The sequence below is a fragment of the Oncorhynchus nerka genome, linkage group LG4 (genome assembly GCF_034236695.1).
Source record: "Oncorhynchus nerka isolate Pitt River linkage group LG4, Oner_Uvic_2.0, whole genome shotgun sequence".
NCBI lineage: Eukaryota > Metazoa > Chordata > Actinopteri > Salmoniformes > Salmonidae > Oncorhynchus > Oncorhynchus nerka.
In genome coordinates this window covers 4,143,795-4,162,262 of record NC_088399.1, presented here as the reverse complement: position 1 = coordinate 4,162,262, position 18,468 = coordinate 4,143,795, and the positions used below count along the sequence as shown (strand labels likewise).

General features: G+C 40.5%; 1 protein-coding gene across 1 annotated transcript in view; it reads right to left on the bottom strand.

Annotated features, from left to right (window-relative positions):
* The window catches only part of LOC115125630 (netrin receptor DCC-like), a 454,667-nt gene that overhangs the window by 194,106 nt on the left and 242,093 nt on the right, over positions 1-18,468 (bottom strand). Inside the window, exon 3 of the mRNA XM_065017122.1 lies at positions 12,243-12,567. Within this exon, the coding sequence (XP_064873194.1) occupies positions 12,243-12,567 (325 nt within the window). The remainder of the gene's footprint in view (positions 1-12,242; positions 12,568-18,468) is intronic.

Genomic DNA, 18,468 nt, shown 5'->3' with positions numbered 1-18,468 from the left:
AGCTGTTAGAGGGGCGGCAGGTAGCCTAGCTGTTAGAGGGGCGGCAGGTATCCTAGCTGTTAGAGGGGCGGCAGGTAGCCTAGCTGTTAGAGGGGCGGCAGGTAGCCTAGCTGTTAGAGGGGCGGCAGGTAGCCTAGCTGTTAGAGGGGCGGCAGGTAGCCTAGCCTATATATATATATATACCCACACTATATACACACACTATAGATATATATATATGACCCTGTAAAACAACACATTTCACTGCACCTGTCTGGTTTACTTCACAATAAAAACAAATGTAAGTTTTTTTCTGCGTGTCAATGACAAGGTGGTGAGACACCAACTGGGTGGAATTGATCTACAGTTGGCAGTACAGGTGCTTTACCAACTGACAGGGAGTCAGAAATCCCCACTCTGATCGCAGAAATCCCCACTCTGATCGCAGAAATCCCCACTCTGATCGCAGAAATCCCCACTCTGATCGCAGAAATCCCCACTCTGATCGCAGAAATCCCCCCTCTGATCGCAGAAATCCCCACTCTGATCACAGAAATCCCCACTCTGATCACAGAAATCCCCACTCTGATCACAGAAATCCCCACTCTGATCACAGAAATCCCCACTCTGATCACAGAAATCCCCACTCTGATCGCAGAAATCCCCACTCTGATCGCAGAAATCCCCACTCTGATCACAGAAATCCCCACTCTGATCACAGAAATCCCCCACTCTGATCACAGAAATCCCCACTCTGATGAAATCCCCACTCTGATCGCAGAAATCCCCACTCTGATCGCAGAAATCCCCACTCTGATCGCAGAAATCCCCCCCACTCTGATCGCAGAAATCCCCACTCTGATCGCAGAAATCCCCCCTCTGATCACAGAAATCCCCACTCTGATCACAGAAATCCCCACTCTGATCACAGAAATCCCCACTCTGATCAGAAATCCCCAGAAATCCCCACTCTGATCTGCAGAAATCCCCACTCTGATCACAGAAATCCCCCTCTGATCACAGAAATCCCCACTCTGATCACAGAAATCCCCACTCTGATCACAGAAATCCCCCTCTGATCGCAGAAATCCCCACTCTGATCGCAGAAATCACAGCTTCAATACCCTCATGGCTGTTACGTTCCCCAGTTTATGTGTTGTAGTTTGTGTTTGTGCATGTGTTTATTTCAGGAAATGGCTTCCTGAAATCCCTCAAGCAGCTGATTGGTCGACTCCATGGCTAATTGGAGAGCTGAACCCGCCCCCTCGTCAAGACGCAGCTGTCTCCAGTTACACATTCATTCTGAAGCTATATAAAAGCCAGTGTTCTGTTCAGGAGAGAGAGATTTTCTGGGAAGTCATTGCAGAGAGATTTTGATAGAGGTTGATTTTGCTGGGAGTTCATTGCTGAGAGTTGGTATGTTTTGTGAGTTTGTTGCTCAGAGCTTATTTGATGTCCTTTGTTTCTTAGTTTGTTTGTGAAATTGTTTAATATTCTGTTTCATTTGTTCCCAGGGGGGAAGGGGAAGGCACCTAGGGAGTGCTTAGGCAAGAGGCCCGCGGGCATACATATACCCGTAGCATATTCGCTGTCTAGACACACTAGGTAAGACCTGGGCGGACCACCCCCTGTATTTTGGTTAGGGCACCAGGTGGTGCTAAATTAGGTAAAAGTGGTTAGGCAGGTAAGATGGGAGAGGGGGGGACTTTGAGATTTACTTTCTTTGCTTTGGTTCCGTCCAGCCCCTTTTCCCCATATTACCGTGTAAAGGAATAAAGTCCTTGTAAACGGTACCACATTCTGCCTGTTGTCATTCTTACTCGCACCTACAGTCCCAGTACCTCTTTCACTTCACGGAGAGTTTAGTTGTAGCAGGGTGTTGCGTTCCCTCTTCATAGAGGCGTGCGTAACAATGGCATATCTAGAACCAGACTACAAGACGCCGTGTTGAAAAACGGGCCCGGAGGGAGAAACTTGTCATTGCTCTGTACGTAGAAAGCGCGAGCTCTCAAACACGCCATAACGTGGCGTTAGACAACGGGCTCTCAAACACACCATAACGTGACGTTAGACAACGGGCTCTCAAACACGCCATAACGTGGCGTTTAGACAACGGGCTCTCAAACACGCCATAACGTGACGTTAGACAACGGGCTCTCAAACACGCCATAACGTGGCGTTTAGACAACGGGCTCTCAAACACGCCATAACGTGGCGTTTAGACAACAGATCGTTGGACGTCTACGCCGTCCGTACATCACTGCAACGAGCTGAGAAGCGGGACATGAATTCCCATGTAGTGATCACTGAGAACATGGAGGAACTCAGCAGAGAACCTGAAAACGGCATTAAGCACCATGGTGGGGGGGGCAGCAGTAAGGTAATCTCTGTCTGATAGCCATGACTGTGATAGATGATCGAACTGCCTTGTTATGGTTAGGGTTAGGTTATGGTTAGGTTATGGTTAGGGTTAGGGGGTTAGGGTTAGGTTAGGGTTAGGTTAGGGTTAGGTTATGGTTATGGTTAGGTTAGGGTTAGGGTTAGGTTAGGGTTAGGTTATGGTTATGGTTAGGTTAGGGTTATGGTTATGGTTAGGTTAGGGTTATGGTTAGGTTAGGGTTAGGTTATGGTTAGGGTTAGGGTTAGGTTAGGGTTAGGTAGGTGAAAGCACCAATTTGTAAGTCGCTCTGGATAAGAGCGTCTGCTAAATGACTTAAATGTAAAATGTAAATGTTAGGGTTAGGTTATGGTTAGGGTTAGGTTATGGTTAGGTTAGGGTTATGGTTATGGTTAGGTTAGGGTTAGGGTTAGGTTATGGTTAGGTTAGGGTTATGGTTAGGGTTAGGGTTAGGGTTAGGTTATGGTTAGGTTATGGTTAGGTTATGGTTAGGTTATGGTTAGGGTTAGGTTATGGTTAGGGTTAGGTTATGGTTAGGGTTAGGTTATGGTTAGGTTATGGTTATGGTTAGGTTAGGGTTAGGTTAGGGTTAGGGTTAGGGTTATGGTTAGGTTAGGTTATGGTTAGGTTAGGGTTAGGTTATGGTTAGGTTATGGTTAGGGTTAGGTTAGGGTTAGGTTAGGGTTAGGTTTATGGTTAGGGTTAGGGTTAGGTTAGGGTTAGGTTAGGGTTAGGTTAGGGTTAGGTTAGGTTATGGTTGGGTTAGGTTATGGTTAGGTTAGGGTTAGGTTAGGGTTAGGGTTAGGTTATGGTTAGGTTATGGTTAGGGTTAGGTTATGGTTAGGTTATGGTTATGGTTATGTTATGGTTATGGTTAGGTCCGTAGGACCATATCATTATTGGGAATTCACTTCATTTTAGGATTTGTTTTTCTTATCGTTTAAACAAGGAAAAAACATTTTTTTTTACGTTAGGAAACATTTACATTTGTCACATCCCGGACGGACGGCAGACAATCACACAGACAGACAATCACACAGACAGACAGACAGACAATCAGACAGACAATCACACAGACAGACACCATATTGAACAAATAAAATGCTTATTGCAGAAAGACAAACGGACAGCAGACTATGGATTCTAGACAGCGATCCTTGTCTGCACCATATTGGATGAAAGAGTGCATGGTCATGATGCCGTACTCCATGACAGCTGTTAGTCTGACTGGCACTTCCACCACGAACCTATAAGGGCTCCGTTTGGCTGGAGAACGCCACGCTCCGAATCATCCCCTTTAACAACATGGCTGACGACAGCTGCCAACTGGCATCGCTTTTAAAGACACCGATGTCACTTTTCAGTTGATGCTCCGTCGTTAGCCTGCACGGGCTAGTGGCGGTTTCTATGGTTACAACAGGAGAGCAATATGTCCTAACGGTAAAGAAAATGAAATGTCATTTAAAGATATCTCTCAACTGTCAGAAGACATCCTGTATTAAATTGTGCGTCATGGATGGGTTTTATCATGGGGTACCTATTTCACTGCATAAAGCCAAACTGTCTCTGGTAAGGATGAGTGCAGTCTAACCATGTATTTGGGCTGACTGGGTCAAGAGCTACTTATCTCTAGGACTGGTCTGTCTGGTCTGACCCAATGGAGTGCTCTCTGTGTTCAGTCTCAAAATTCTCCTTGTCTGTGCTCTCTGTGGGTCAGTCTCAAAGTTCTCCTTGTCTGTGCTCTCTGTGGGTCAGTCTCAAAGTTCTCCTTGTCTGTGCTCTCTGTGGGTCAGTCTCAAAGTTCTCCTTGTCTGTGCCCTCTGTGGGTCAGTCTCAAAGTTCTCCTTGTCTGTGCTCTCTGTGGGTCAGTCTCAAAGTTCTCCTTGTCTGTGCTCTCTGTGGGTCAGTCTCAAAGTTCTCCTTGTCTGTGCTCTCTGTGGGTCAGTCTCAAAGTTCTCCTTGTCTGTGCGCCTGTGTGTCTGTCTGGCTCGACAGAGTCCGTTATACAGAGTTACATTGAAAACCTGTCAGTTTATCCAAACAGCTGTGGAGGAGGCGGAGGATGTAGAAGAGGATGAGGTAGAGGAGGAAGAGGAGGAGGTAGAGAAGGAGGATGTAGAAGAGGAAGAGGACGAGGTAGAGGAGGAGGATGTAGATGAAGATGTAGAGGAGGAGGATGTAGTAGAGGAGGTAGTAGAGAAGCAGGTAGAGGAGGTAGTAGAGGAGGTAGTAGAGAAGCAGGTAGAGGAGGTAGAGGAGGTAGAGGAGGAGGTAGTAGAGGAGGAGGAGGTAGAGGAGGTAGAGGAGGAGGTAGTAGAGGAGGAGGAGGAGGAGGTAGTAGAGGAGGAGGTAGAGGAGGAGGTGGAGGAGGAGGTAGTAGAGGAAGAGGTAGTAGAAGAGGAGGTGGTAGTAGAGGAGGAGGTAGTAGAGGAGGAGGAAGGGGAGGATGAGGTGGTACAGGAGGTAGTAGAGGACGAGGAGGTAGAGGAGGAGGTAGTAGAGGAGGTAGAGGGAGGTAGTAGAGGAGGAGGAGGTAGAGGAGGTAGTAGAGGAGTAGGGGGTATTAGAGGAGGAGGTAGTAGAGGAGGATGTAGTAGAGGAGGATGTAGTAGAGAAGGAGGTAGTAGAGGAGTAGGAGGTAGTAGAGGAGGAGGTAGTAGAGGAGGAGGTAGTAGAGGAGTAGGAGGTGGAGGAGGTAGTAGAGGAGTAGGAGGTGGAGGAGGTAGTAGAGGAGGAGGAGGTAGAGGAGGTAGTAGAGGAGGAGGTAGTAGAGGAGGAGGAGGTAGAGGAAGTTGAGGAGGAGGTAGTAGAAGAGGAGGTAGAGGAGGAGGAAGTAGAGGAGGTAGAGGAGGAGGAGGAGGAAGTAGAGGGGGAGGTAGTAGAGGAGGAGGTAGGAGGTAGAGGAGGAGGTAGTAGAGGAGGAGGTAGAGGAGGTAGTAGAGGAGGAGGTACAAGAGGAGGTAGTAGAGGAGGAGGTAGTAGAGGGGAGGTAGTAGAGGAGGAGGTAGTAGAGGAGGAGGTAGTAGAGGAGGTAGAGGAGGTAGTAGAGGAGGAGGTAGTAGAGGAGGTAGTAGAGGAGGAGGTAGTAGAGGAGGTGGTAGAGGGGAGGTAGTAGAGGGGAGGTAGTAGAGGAGGAGGTAGTAGAGGGGGAGGTAGTAGAGGAGGAGGTAGTAGATGAGGAGGTAGTAGATGAGGAGGTAGTAGATGAGGAGGTAGTAGAGGAGGAGGTAGTAGAGGAGGTGGTAGAGGAGGAGGTAGTAGAGGAGGTAGTGGAGGAGGTACAAGAGGAGGAGGTAGTAGAGGAGGAGGTAGATGAGGAGCTAGAGGAGGAGGTAGTAGAGGAGGAGGTAGAAGAGGAGGTAGAAGAGGAGGTAGTAGAGGAGGAGGTAGAAGAGGAGGTAGAAGAGGAGGTATAGGAGGAGGTAGTAGAGGAGGAGGTAGAGGAGGAGGTAGAGGAGGAGGTAGTAGAGCAGGTAGATGAGGGGGTAGAAGAGGAGGTATAGGAGGAGGTAGTAGAGGAGAAGGTTTGTAGAGGAGGTAGAGGAGGAGGAGGACGTAGAGCAGGAGGGAATCGAGGAGGTTGAGGAGGAGGAGGTTTAGGAGGAGGAGCTAACACAGCTAGGGAGGAGGAGACTATTGTGTGACCCGCCAGCTAGATGTTAGCATCCTGCAGAGTTTGCAGAATGCAATTCTGACTTATATCTCCTTATGGTTCTAATGGTTCTACAACAGCAGGGTTTTTTACAGCTTGTTCCAACAGCACACTGTTCAGCCCTAATATGTTGGATAAATGGAAATGGGATGAGAGGAAATGAACTGAAACAGCAGAGTGTTGTTTAGGAGGCTATGTCATGTGTGACTGTACTCCTAGCAGGAGAGGAGTTAAGCACACGGGACAGAATCCTCAACCCTGCTGTAACTGTGTTCTCAGGTGTCCGTTAGCAGACCTGACCAGTAACAACACATTATAGAAGCACAAGGGGACCTACAGTGACATGCCTTTGATAGTCAGACATTAAATCTGTCTGTATGCACCATACAAGACAACAACACAAAGGCTGGACACATCTGATTAACTGGCGGAGGCTCTCTGACCTCTGACCTATAATACAGGTTGTTGGAGGCTCTCTGACCTCTGACCTATAATACAGGTTGTTGGAGGCTCTCTGACCTCTGACCTATAATACAGGTTGTTGGAGGCTCTCTGACCTCTGATACAGGTTGGTGGAGGCTCTCTGACCTCTGACCTATAATACAGGTTGTTGGAGGCTCTCTGACCTCTGACCTATAATACAGGTTGTTGGAGGCTCTCTGACCTCTGATACAGGTTGGTGGAGGCTCTCTGACCTCTGACCTCTGACCCATAATACAGGTTGTTGGAGGCTCTCTGACCTCTTACCTATTACACAGTAAACAATAGTAGCGATAGAACCATCATGCTCCACTTATCATCTCCTTAAAGCCTCTCCTTAGTGATGATTCTTAGACTAAACAGATTAAACATAAAGCCTCTCCTTAGTGATGATTCTTAGACTAAACAGAGCTCTCTCCTGCTGCTCTCTCCTGCTGCCCTCCACTGCTCATCATTAGACTCTTAACTAAGCAGCTTAGCCTTGGCCCAGCGCCTCCAAACAGCCTCCTGCTACCTCAGGTCAAGAACTCTTCTCTCTGTTTCATGATAACCATGTCCCCCGCCTTGGAGGAGGAGAGGAGGAGGAGATGAGGAGGAGGAGGAGATCATTAGGGGGAGGAGGAGAGGAGGAGGAGGAGGAGATGAGGAGGGGTTTAGGAGGAGGAGGAGATGAGTAGGAGGGGGAGGAGGAGGAGAGGAGGAGGAGGAGGAGAGGAGGATGAGGAGGAGATGAGGAGGGGGAGAGGAGGAGGCGGAGAGGAGAGGAGAGGAGAGGAGTGGAGGAAGAGACCTACCGTCACCTCATCTGTGCCTGGATAACGTGTGTGTGTGTCGTGTGTGTGTGCCTGTGTGGGTGTGTGTATCGGCGTAGCCTGCGTGGGTATCAGTGTATAATCTAGCTCCCCCTTAGCCTATTGATGGTCTCACTGCAGCTCAACGCTGCTCAGTTGGTCGGCAGTCGCTCACTGAGTCCTTCTCACTGCATTCAGTCAGTGAATGAATGAATGGTATTCAAATCAAATACAATCAAATCAAATGTTATTTGTCACATGGGCCAAATACAACAAGTGTAGACTTTAGCGTGAAATGCTAACTTACGAGCCCTTAACCAACAATACAGTTAGAAAGGAAGAAAAAAAGAAAAAAATTACAATTATAAGTATAATAATACGAATTAAAATAATAATAACAATAACAATTGAAGTAATAAAACGTATTATAATAAGAATAAAACTAGTAACAAAAACAATTATAATAACAATAATTATAATAACACACATAATTATAATTTTAATAACAACAACAATAATAATAATAATAATAACAGTAATAACAATAATTATAATAATAATAATAACAGTAATAACAATAATTATAATTATAATAATAACAGTAATAACTATAATTATAATTATAATAATAACAGTAATAACTATAATTATAATTATAATAATAACAGTAATAACAATAATTATAATTATAATAATAACAGTAATAACTATAATTATAATTATAATAATAACAGTAATAACTATAATTATAATTATAACAGTAATAACAATAATTATAATAATTATAATTATAATAATAACAGTAATAACAATAATTATAATTATAATAATAACAGTAATAACAATAATTATAATTATAATAATAACAGTAATAACAATAATTATAATTATAATAATAACAGTAATAACTATAATTATAATTATAATAATAACAGTAATAACTATAATTATAATTATAACAGTAATAACAATAATTATAATAATAACAGTAATAACTATAATTATAATTATAATAATAACAGTAATAACTATAATTATAATTATAATAATAACAGTAATAACTATAATTATAATTATAATAATAAATAATAATAATTATAATTATAATAATAGTAATAACAATAATTATAATATAATAAATAATAACAATAATTATAATTATAATAACTAATAACAATAATTATAATTATAATAATAATAATAACAATAATTATAATTATAATAATAACAGTAATAACAATAATTATAATTATAATAATAACAGTAATAACAATAATTATAATTATAATAATAACTAATAATTATAATTTAATAACAGTATAATAACAATAATTATAATTATAATAATAACAGTAATAACTATAATTATAATTATAATAATAACAGTAATAACTATAATTATAATTATAATTATAAATAATAACAATAATTATAATAATAACTATAATTATAATTATAATAATAACAGTAATAACAATAATTATAATTATAATTATAATAATTATAATTATAATAATAACAGTAATAATAATAATTATAATTATAATTATAATAATAACAGTAATAACAATAATTATAATTATAATAATAACAGTAATAACAATAATTATAATTATAATAATAACAGTAATAACTATAATTATAATTATAATAATAACAGTAATAACAATAATTATAATTATAATAATAACAGTAATAACTATAACTATAATTATAATAATAACAGTAATAACTATAACTATAATTATAATAATAACAGTAATAACAATAATAATGTTAATAATTATTATACAAATAATAATTAAAATACATATTTCCTGTCCTTTCTCAAAGTGCATATGTGTTTGCTAAATAATAATAACAATAATAATAATTATAATAATTATAATAATTTGTTGGGTGTTTGTCCTATTCGACACATGTTCAAGTGTGTATTAATATTCGTGTGAACACGAATACACGAACAGGGACAGGGACAGGGCTCCGGGCAGCCGAGCGGAAATGGAGGAAAACTCGCCTCCCTGCGGACCTGGCATCCTTTCACTCCATCCTCTCTACATTTTCCTCCTCTGTCTCTGCTGCTAAAGCCACTTTCTACCACTCTAAATTCCAAGCATCTGCCTCTGGCTGGGCTCCCTGCCTGTGCCATTAAACCCCTACAACTCATCCAGAACGCCGCAGCCCGTCTGGTGTTCAACCTTCCCAAGTTCTCTCACGTCACTCCGCTCCTCCGCTCTCTCCACTGGCTTCCAGTTGAAGCTCGCATCCGCTACAAGACCATGGTGCTTGCCTACGGAGCTGTGAGGGGAACGGCACCTCAGTACCTCCAGGCTCTGATCAGGCCCTACACCCAAACAAGGGCACTGCGTTCATCCACCTCTGGCCTGCTCGCCTCCCTACCACTGAGGAAGTACAGTTCCCGCTCAGCCCAGTCAAAACTGTTCGCTGCTCTGGCCCCCCAATGGTGGAACAAACTCCCTCACGACGCCAGGACAGCGGAGTCAATCACCACCTTCCGAAGACACCTGAAACCCCACCTCTTTAAGGAATACCTAGGATAGGATAAAGTAATCCTTCTCACCCCCTTAAAAGATTTAGATGCACTATTGTAAAGTGGCTGTTCCACTGGATGGAGGTGAATGCACCAATTTGTAAGTCGCTCTGGATAAGAGCGTCTGCTAAATGACTTAAATGTAATGTAAATGTGTGTTAATTGGAAATCATATCCCAACTCTCCCTGAGACACCCTCTGAGATTACGGTCATTATATATGGCGACCCTGTAGCAATTATGGTTTAAGTCAGCTTTTGCTCAAGGTCACATCGACAGATGTTTTTTTTGTATACCTTGTTGGCTCAAATGTTTATACCTCTGAGAAGCAATGGCATTCTGGGCATTGGGTTCGGGGGAAATGGTACCGTTACAATTCTCCCTAGTTTCTAGAAAAAAAGAAGTGTTTCCTTAAATGTTTACTGCTTTGGCAAGCAGAATCGCTTCCAGGTCGTTGACCTTGCATCGTTATTAACTCCAAATAAGAAACACTAAAGCCATGTACGATCACAATAATATCAAGCGGACATTTAACTCAGACGATCGTAATTGTAAACGTATAGAAATGTACTGTTTCATCTGGTGCAGCGGTCTAAGGCACTGCATCTCAGTGGAAGAGGCGCTTACTACAGACCTTGGTTCGATTCCATGCTGTTTCACAACCGGCCATAGTTGGGAGTCCCTTAGAGAGGCGTACAATTGTCCCAGGGTCATCCGGGTTAGGGTTTGGCCAGGGGGCTAGGCAGCCATTGTAAATAATAATTTGTTCTTAACTGACTTGCCGCTAGTTCAATAAAGGTGAGACAAGAAGGAGCCCTGAGTTTGGATCACGCACTAAAGCAAACGGAGGTGAAACGTAGAGGTATTAATAATAAATCATAATTAATAATAAATAATAAACAATAAATAATAATAATAATAATAATAATAATAATAAATAATAAACAATAAATAATAATAATAATAATAATAACAATAACAATAATATAATAATAATAATAATAATAATAATAACAATAATATAATAATAATAATAATAATAACAATAATAATAATATAATAATAATAATATAATAATAATATAATAATAATAATAATAATATAATAATAATATAATAATAATAACAATAACAATAATATAATAATAATAATATAATAATAATATAATAATAATAATATAATAATAATAATATAATAATAATATAATAATAATAATATAATAATAATATAATAATAATAATATAATAATAATAATAATAATAATAATAATATAATAATAATAATAATAATAATAATAATAATAATAATAATAATAATATAATAATAATAATATAATAATAATATAATAATAATAATATAATAATAATAATATAATAATAATATAATAATAATAATAATAATATAATAATAATAATAATAATAATAATAATAATAATAATATAATAATAATATAATAATAATAATAATAATAATAATAATAATAATAATAATAATACATAATAATAATAATAATAATAAATAATAATAAATTCATAATAATAATACATAATAATAATAATAATAATAATAAATAATAATAAATTCATAATAATAATACATAATAATAATAATAATAATAATAATACATAATAATATTAATACATAATAATAATAATCATATTAATAATAATAATAATATTAATACATAATAATAATAATATTAATACATAATAATAATACATCATAATACATAATCATATTAATAAATAAATAATGAACAATAAATTTGTAAGTCGCTCTGGATAAGAGCGTCTGCTAAATGACTTAAATGTAAAAAAATGTAAATGATAAATAATACGAATTATAATAATAAATAATAATAATAATAAATAATAATAATTATAATAGTAATTAATAATAAATAATAATAATTATTATAATAAGAAATAATAGTGAAATAAGACCAATACAAAACTGATAACACCCTATTCCCTAACACAACACCTTCATATTAACTATGGAATCTCCCATTTCCAAGGAGAATGTAACACCCTGGTACAGAACATCATGAAAGGAGTTGGAGAGTCTATGCTCCCAATGGGGGCCCAAAAAATACTAAGTCAAAGTAGGTGGTGCCACCCCTCATAGCCTGGTTCCTCTTTAGGTTTCTTCCTAGGTTCTGGCCTTTCCAGGGAGTTTTTCCTAGCCACCGTGTTTCTACACCTGCATTGCTTGCTGTTTGGGGTTTTAGGCTGGGTTTCTGTACAGCACTTTGAGATATCAGCTGATGTAAGAAGGGCTATATAAATACATTTGATTTGATTTTGATTTGATCTGCAAACTCAGTACTTGTAAGAGGAAATTACGTGTTAAATCTACAGGAAAGACAAGTACAACAGTAAAGTGCTCTTACCAGAAACAGTCACTTGAGCCGTTCTGCTGACGATGGCTCCCACCCCATCCAGCCTGGCCAGACACTGGTAGAGCCCCTCGTCAGGTCGGTGGTGTCGTGAATGAACCACATTCTGGACCACTAGAGACCCGTTAGGGAGCTGCTGTCTCCTCTCATCCACCACGGCACTGAGCAGCACCCCGTCCTTCTTCCAGACGATAACTGGAATACCCTGGTCTGACTGAGCCTCGCAGTCCAGCTGAAGAACACCGCCCCGTAATGTCACCGTGTCCTGGGGTTCCAGAACGAAGCTGAAGTCCACGAACACCTGGGACGATGAGGAGGACTGTGCACCTAGAGGGAGGAGAGAAACAGCAGGAGATGGTTCATTCTCAGGGAATATTGTTACCTTGCTTTAAAACCAAAGTATATGAACAGCGGAGCAGACTGAAGATGAGACGATATTCAGCAACTCCTTGGTAGGACAATTACAGACCCTTAGCTTGTTTCAAAAATCAACGTTTTATTTGTCAAATGCCTTTATCAGGGTCTCAGAGCATCTGAAGCCGCGGACCGTCCTGAAGGGTTCCCAGGTACACACTACTTCTACAGTAGACTGTTCAGATGGAGTAGCCTTTGTCCTTTAGTGAATACTGAACCTCACGTTCATCATTAGCACTACTTCTACAGTAGACTGTTCAGATGGAGTAGCCTTTGTCCTTTAGTGAATACTGAACCTCACGTTCATCATTAGCATGGCTGACCGGCATTCACAGGTCCTATCAGACATCTATCATACTAGCACCAATATATATTACAGACCCAATCAGATCTACCATGTGCCTTTTACTGAGGAGTGGCTTCTGTCTGGCCACTCTACCATAAAGGCCTGATTTGGTGGAGTGCTGCAGGGATGGTTGTCCTTCTGGAAGCTTCTCCCATCTCCACAGAGAAACTCTGGAGCTCTGTCAGAGTGACCATCAGGTTCTTGGTCACCTCCCTGACCAAGACCCTTCTCCCCCGATATGGTGATTCGATTCCAAACTTTTTTTCATTTAAGAATGATGGAGGCCACTGTGTTCTTGGGGACCTTCAATGGTTCAGAAATGTTTTGGCACCCTTCCCCAGATCTGTGCCTCAACACAATCCTGTTTTGGAACTCAACAGGCAATTCCTTTTGACCTCATGGCTTGGTTTTTGCTCTGACCTCATATAGACGATAAGACTATCAGAGTGTGCAAAGCTGTCATCAAGGCAAAGGGTGGGTACTTTGAAAAATCCAACGTTTAAAATAGATTTTGATTTGTTTAACACTTTTTGGGGGTATTGTGATGTCATTATGGGGTATTGTGATGTCATTATGGGTATTGTGATGTCATTGTGGGGTATTGTAATGTCATTATGGGGTACTGTGATGTCATTATGGGGTATTGTAATGTCATTATGGGGTATTGTGATGTCATTATGGGGTATTGTGATGTCATTATGGGGTATTGTGATGTCATTGTGGGGTATTGTGGTGTCATTATGGGGTATTGTGATGTCATTATGGGGTATTGTGATGCCATTATGGGGTATTGTGTTGTCATTATGGGGTATTGTGGGGTATTGCGATGTCATTATGGGGTATTGTGATGTCATTGTGGGGTATTGGGATGTCATTGTGGGGTATTGTGATGTCATTATGGGGTATTGTGTTGTCATTATGGGGTATTGCGATGTCATTATGGGGTATTGTGATGTCATTATTGGGTATTGTGATGTCATTCTGGGGTATTGTGATGTCATTATGGGGTATTGTGATGTCATTATGGGGTATTGTGTTGTCATTATGGGGTATTGTGATGTCATTGTGGGGTATTGCGATGTTATTATGTTATTATGGTGTATTGTGATGTCATTATGGGGTATTGTGATCTCCTTCTCATTGGGTATTTAGGTCTCCTGATCATTGGGTATTTAAAACTATCTCCTGCTCATTGGGTATTTAGAACTATCTCCTGCTCATTGGGTATTTAGAACTATCTCCTGATCATTGGGTATTTAGAACTCCTGATCATTGTGTATTTAGAACTCTTGATCATTGTGTATTTAGAACTATCTCCTGCTCATTGGGTATTTAGAACTCCTGATCATTGTGTATTTAGAACTATCTCCTGCTCATTGGGTATTTAGAACTCCTGATCATTGTGTATTTAGAACTATCTCCTGATCATTGGGTATTTAGATCTCCTGCTCATTGGGTATTTAAAACTATCTCCTGATCATTGGGTATTTATAACTCCTGCTCATTGTGTATTTAGAACTATCTCCTGCTCATTGTGTATTTAGAACTATCTCCTGCTCATTGGGTATTTAGAACTCCTGATCATTGGGTATTTAGAACTATCTCCTGCTCATTGGATATTTAGAACTCCTGATCATTGTGTATTTACAGTATTCTTTGTGTTATTATTTCTCTATGTTTCTCTGTGCGTTGTTGGGAAGTACGTATTTCACTGTTAATCTACACCTGTTGTTTTCAGAAGCACGTGACCTAATTAACATTTGATTTGCTGCATACCACAGCTTCACTGTGCGTGTCTGTCTTGTCTTCACAGACCTTGTATGTCCAGACAGTTACTATTTACCCGCTGAGGTTACTTTAAACTTCCAACTAGATAGTGTCATGGTCCAATGAAACAACTCGTCCTGAATCATCAGAGATATCGAAGTAAAAACGCTTTTTTCGCTTCAGGCAACGATGACGTTTAAGAGCTGGCCGGCCGGCCGTTTCTGCATTCAAACATCTTTATTTCGTGACCGTGAAATCTAGCCGAACATATCTCATTAAAATGTGTTCATGTGGGTGAGAGGAATATGTAAATTGAAAAGCTTCACTGTTCTGACAAAAAATGAGAGAGAGAATATCGGTGCCTGTGGCTAAATGACTTGGATATGATATTAATAGCGGGTGAGTCTGAGCAGTAAAAGACTAGGATATGACTGTAGGGTGTGTGTCAGATACGGCTGCGGTTGCTTGAAGGTTTTCTATGTGGTTTGTGTTTTTTTCAGCTGTGTGTTCTCTGTTCTGTGTGTTCTCTGTTCCACACAGAGTCATACATATTTATAACAGTGTCTTGTGGCTGTACAAGGGGGGGTTGGTGGTTATGTTGGCTCACGTTGTTACTTTACGACCACTCTGTCAGCATTACAAAATAAGATACATTTTTCAATCAAAAGCATTAACTTTAGAGTGCCACCTTTTCATGTTTCCTCTTCTTCTGTAGAACAGGGATACTATCCCCCCTCTGTCCTCCGCTCTCTCTCTCTCCCCCGTCTCTTCTCTCTCTCTCTCTCTCTCTCTCTCTCTCTCTCTCTCTCTCTCCTCTCTCTTCCTCTCTCCTCCTCTCTCCTCTCTCTCCTCCCTCTCCCCCCTCTCTTTCCCTCTCTCTCCTCCTCTCTCTCCCCCGTCTCTCTCTCTCTCTCTCCCCCGTCTCTCTCTCTCTCTCTCTCTGGCTCCTATTCTATGAGGGGATGAGAGGGGACGCTATCCTCTCTGCATAGTGCTGAATGATTCAAATGCTAATGTGAATACTACCTGCAGAATTCACAGCCTATGTCCCAAATGGCAGCCTATTCCCTATGTAGAACACTACTTCCACCCTATTCCCTATGTAGAGCACTACTTCCACCCTATTCCCTATGTAGAGCACTGCTTCCTCCCTATTCCCTATGTAGTACACTACTTCCACCCTATTCTCTATGTAGAGCACTACTTCCACCCTATTCCCCAAGTAGAGCACTACTTCCACCCTATTCCCTATGTAGTACACTACTTCCACACTATTCTCTATGTAGAGCACTACTTCCACCCTATTCCCCAAGTAGAGCACTACTTCCACCCTATTCCCTATGTAGAGCACTACTTCCACCCTATTCCCTATGTAGAGCACTACTTCCACCCTATTCCCTATGTAGAGCACTGCTTCCACCCTATTCCCTATGTAGAGCACTGCTCCCACCCTATTCCCTATGTAGAGCACTACTTCCACCCTATTCCCTATGTAGAGCACTACTTCCACCCTATTCCCTATGTAGAGCACTGCTCCCACCCTATTCCCTATGTAGAGCACTACTTCTACCCTATTCCCTATACTTCTTGCTCTATATGCACTGGTTGTGAGGAGGTCATGTTGATACATGATAAGAGTCTAACAGCAGGTCATGTTGCTACATGATAAGAGTCTAAAAACAGGTCATGTTGCTACATGATAAGAGTCTAACAGCAGGTCATTTTGCTGCATGATAAGAGTCTAACAGCAGGTCATGTTGCTACATGATAAGAGTCTAACAGCAGGTCATGTTGCTACATGATTAGAGTCTAACAGCAGGTCATGTTGCTGCATGATAAGAGTCTAACAGCAGGTCATGTTGCTGCATGATAAGAGTCTAACAGTAGGTCATGTTGCTACATGATAAGAGTCTAACAGTAGGTCATGTTGCTGCATGATAAGAGTCTAACAGCAGGTCATGTTGGTGTAATGTAAGAGTCTAACAGCAGGTCATGTTGCTGCATGATAAGAGTCTAACAGCAGGTCATGTTGCTACATGATAAGAGTCTAACAGCAGGTCATGTTGCTACATGATAAGAGTCTAACAGCAGGTCATGTTGCTACATGATAAGAGTCTAACAGCAGGTCATGTTGCTGCATGATAAGAGTCTAACAGCAGGTCATGTTGCTACATGATAAGAGTCTAACAGCAGGTCATGTTGCTGCATGATAAGAGTCTAACAGTAGGTCATGTTGCTACATGATAAGAGTCTAACAGCAGGTCATGTTGCTGCATGATAAGAGTCTAACAGTAGGTCATGTTGCTGCATGATAAGAGTCTAACAGCAGGTCATGTTGCTGCATGATAAGAGTCTAACAGCAGGCCATGTTGCTACATGATAAGAGTCTAACAGCAGGTCATGTTGCTGCATGATAAGAGTCTAACAGCAGGTCATGTTGCTACATGATAAGAGTCTAACAGCAGGTCATGTTGCTGCATGATAAGAGTCTAACAGTAGGTCATGTTGCTACATGATAAGAGTCTAACAGCAGGTCATGTTGCTACATGATAAGAGTCTAACAGCAGGTCATGTTGCTGCATGATAAGAGTCTAACAGTAGGTCATGTTGCTGCATGATAAGAGTCTAACAGCAGGTCATGTTGCTGCATGATAAGAGTCTAACAGCAGGTCATGATGCTACATGATAAGAGTCTAACAGCAGGTCATGTTGCTACATGATAAGAGTCTAACCGCAGGTCATGTTGCTACATGATAAGAGTCTAACAGCAGGTCATGTTGCTACATGATAAGAGTCTAACAGCAGGTCATGTTGCTGCATGATAAGAGTCTAACAGCAGGTCATGTTGCTACATGATAAGAGTCTAACAGCAGGTGATGTTGCTACATGATAAGAGTCTAACAGTAGGTCATGTTGCTGTAATGTAAGAGTCTAACAGCAGGTAATGTTGCTACATGATAAGAGTCTAACAGCAGGTAATGTTGCTACATGATAAGAGTCTAACAGCAGGTCATGTTGCTACATGATACGAGTCTAAAAACAGGTCATGTTGATACATGATAAGAGTCTAAAAACAGGTCATGTTGCTACATGATAAGAGTCTAACAGCAAGTCATGTTGCTACATGATAAGAGTCTAAAAACAGGTCATGTTGCTACATGATAAGTCTAACAGCAGGTCATGTTGCTGCATGATAAGAGTCTAACAGCAGGTCATGTTGCTACATGATAAGAGTCTAACAGCAGGTCATGTTGCTACATGATAAGAGTCTAACAGCAGGTCATGTTGCTACATGATAAGAGTCTAACAGCAGGTCATGTTGCTACATGATAAGAGTCTAACAGCAGGTCATGTTGCTGCATGATACAAGTCTATAGGCAGGTCGTGTTGCTGTAATGTAAGAGTCTAACAGCAGGTCATGTTGCTACATGATAAGAGTCTAACAGCAGGTCATGTTGCTACATGATAAGAGTCTAACAGTAGGTCATGTTGCTACATGATAAGAGTCTAACAGCAGGTAATGTTGCTACATGATAAGAGTCTAACAGCAGGTCATGTTGCTACATGATACGAGTCTAAAAACAGGTCATGTTGATACATGATAAGAGTCTAAAAACAGGTCATGTTGCTAATTGATAAGAGTCTAACAGCAGGTCATGTTGCTACATGATAAGAGTCTAAAAACAGGTCATG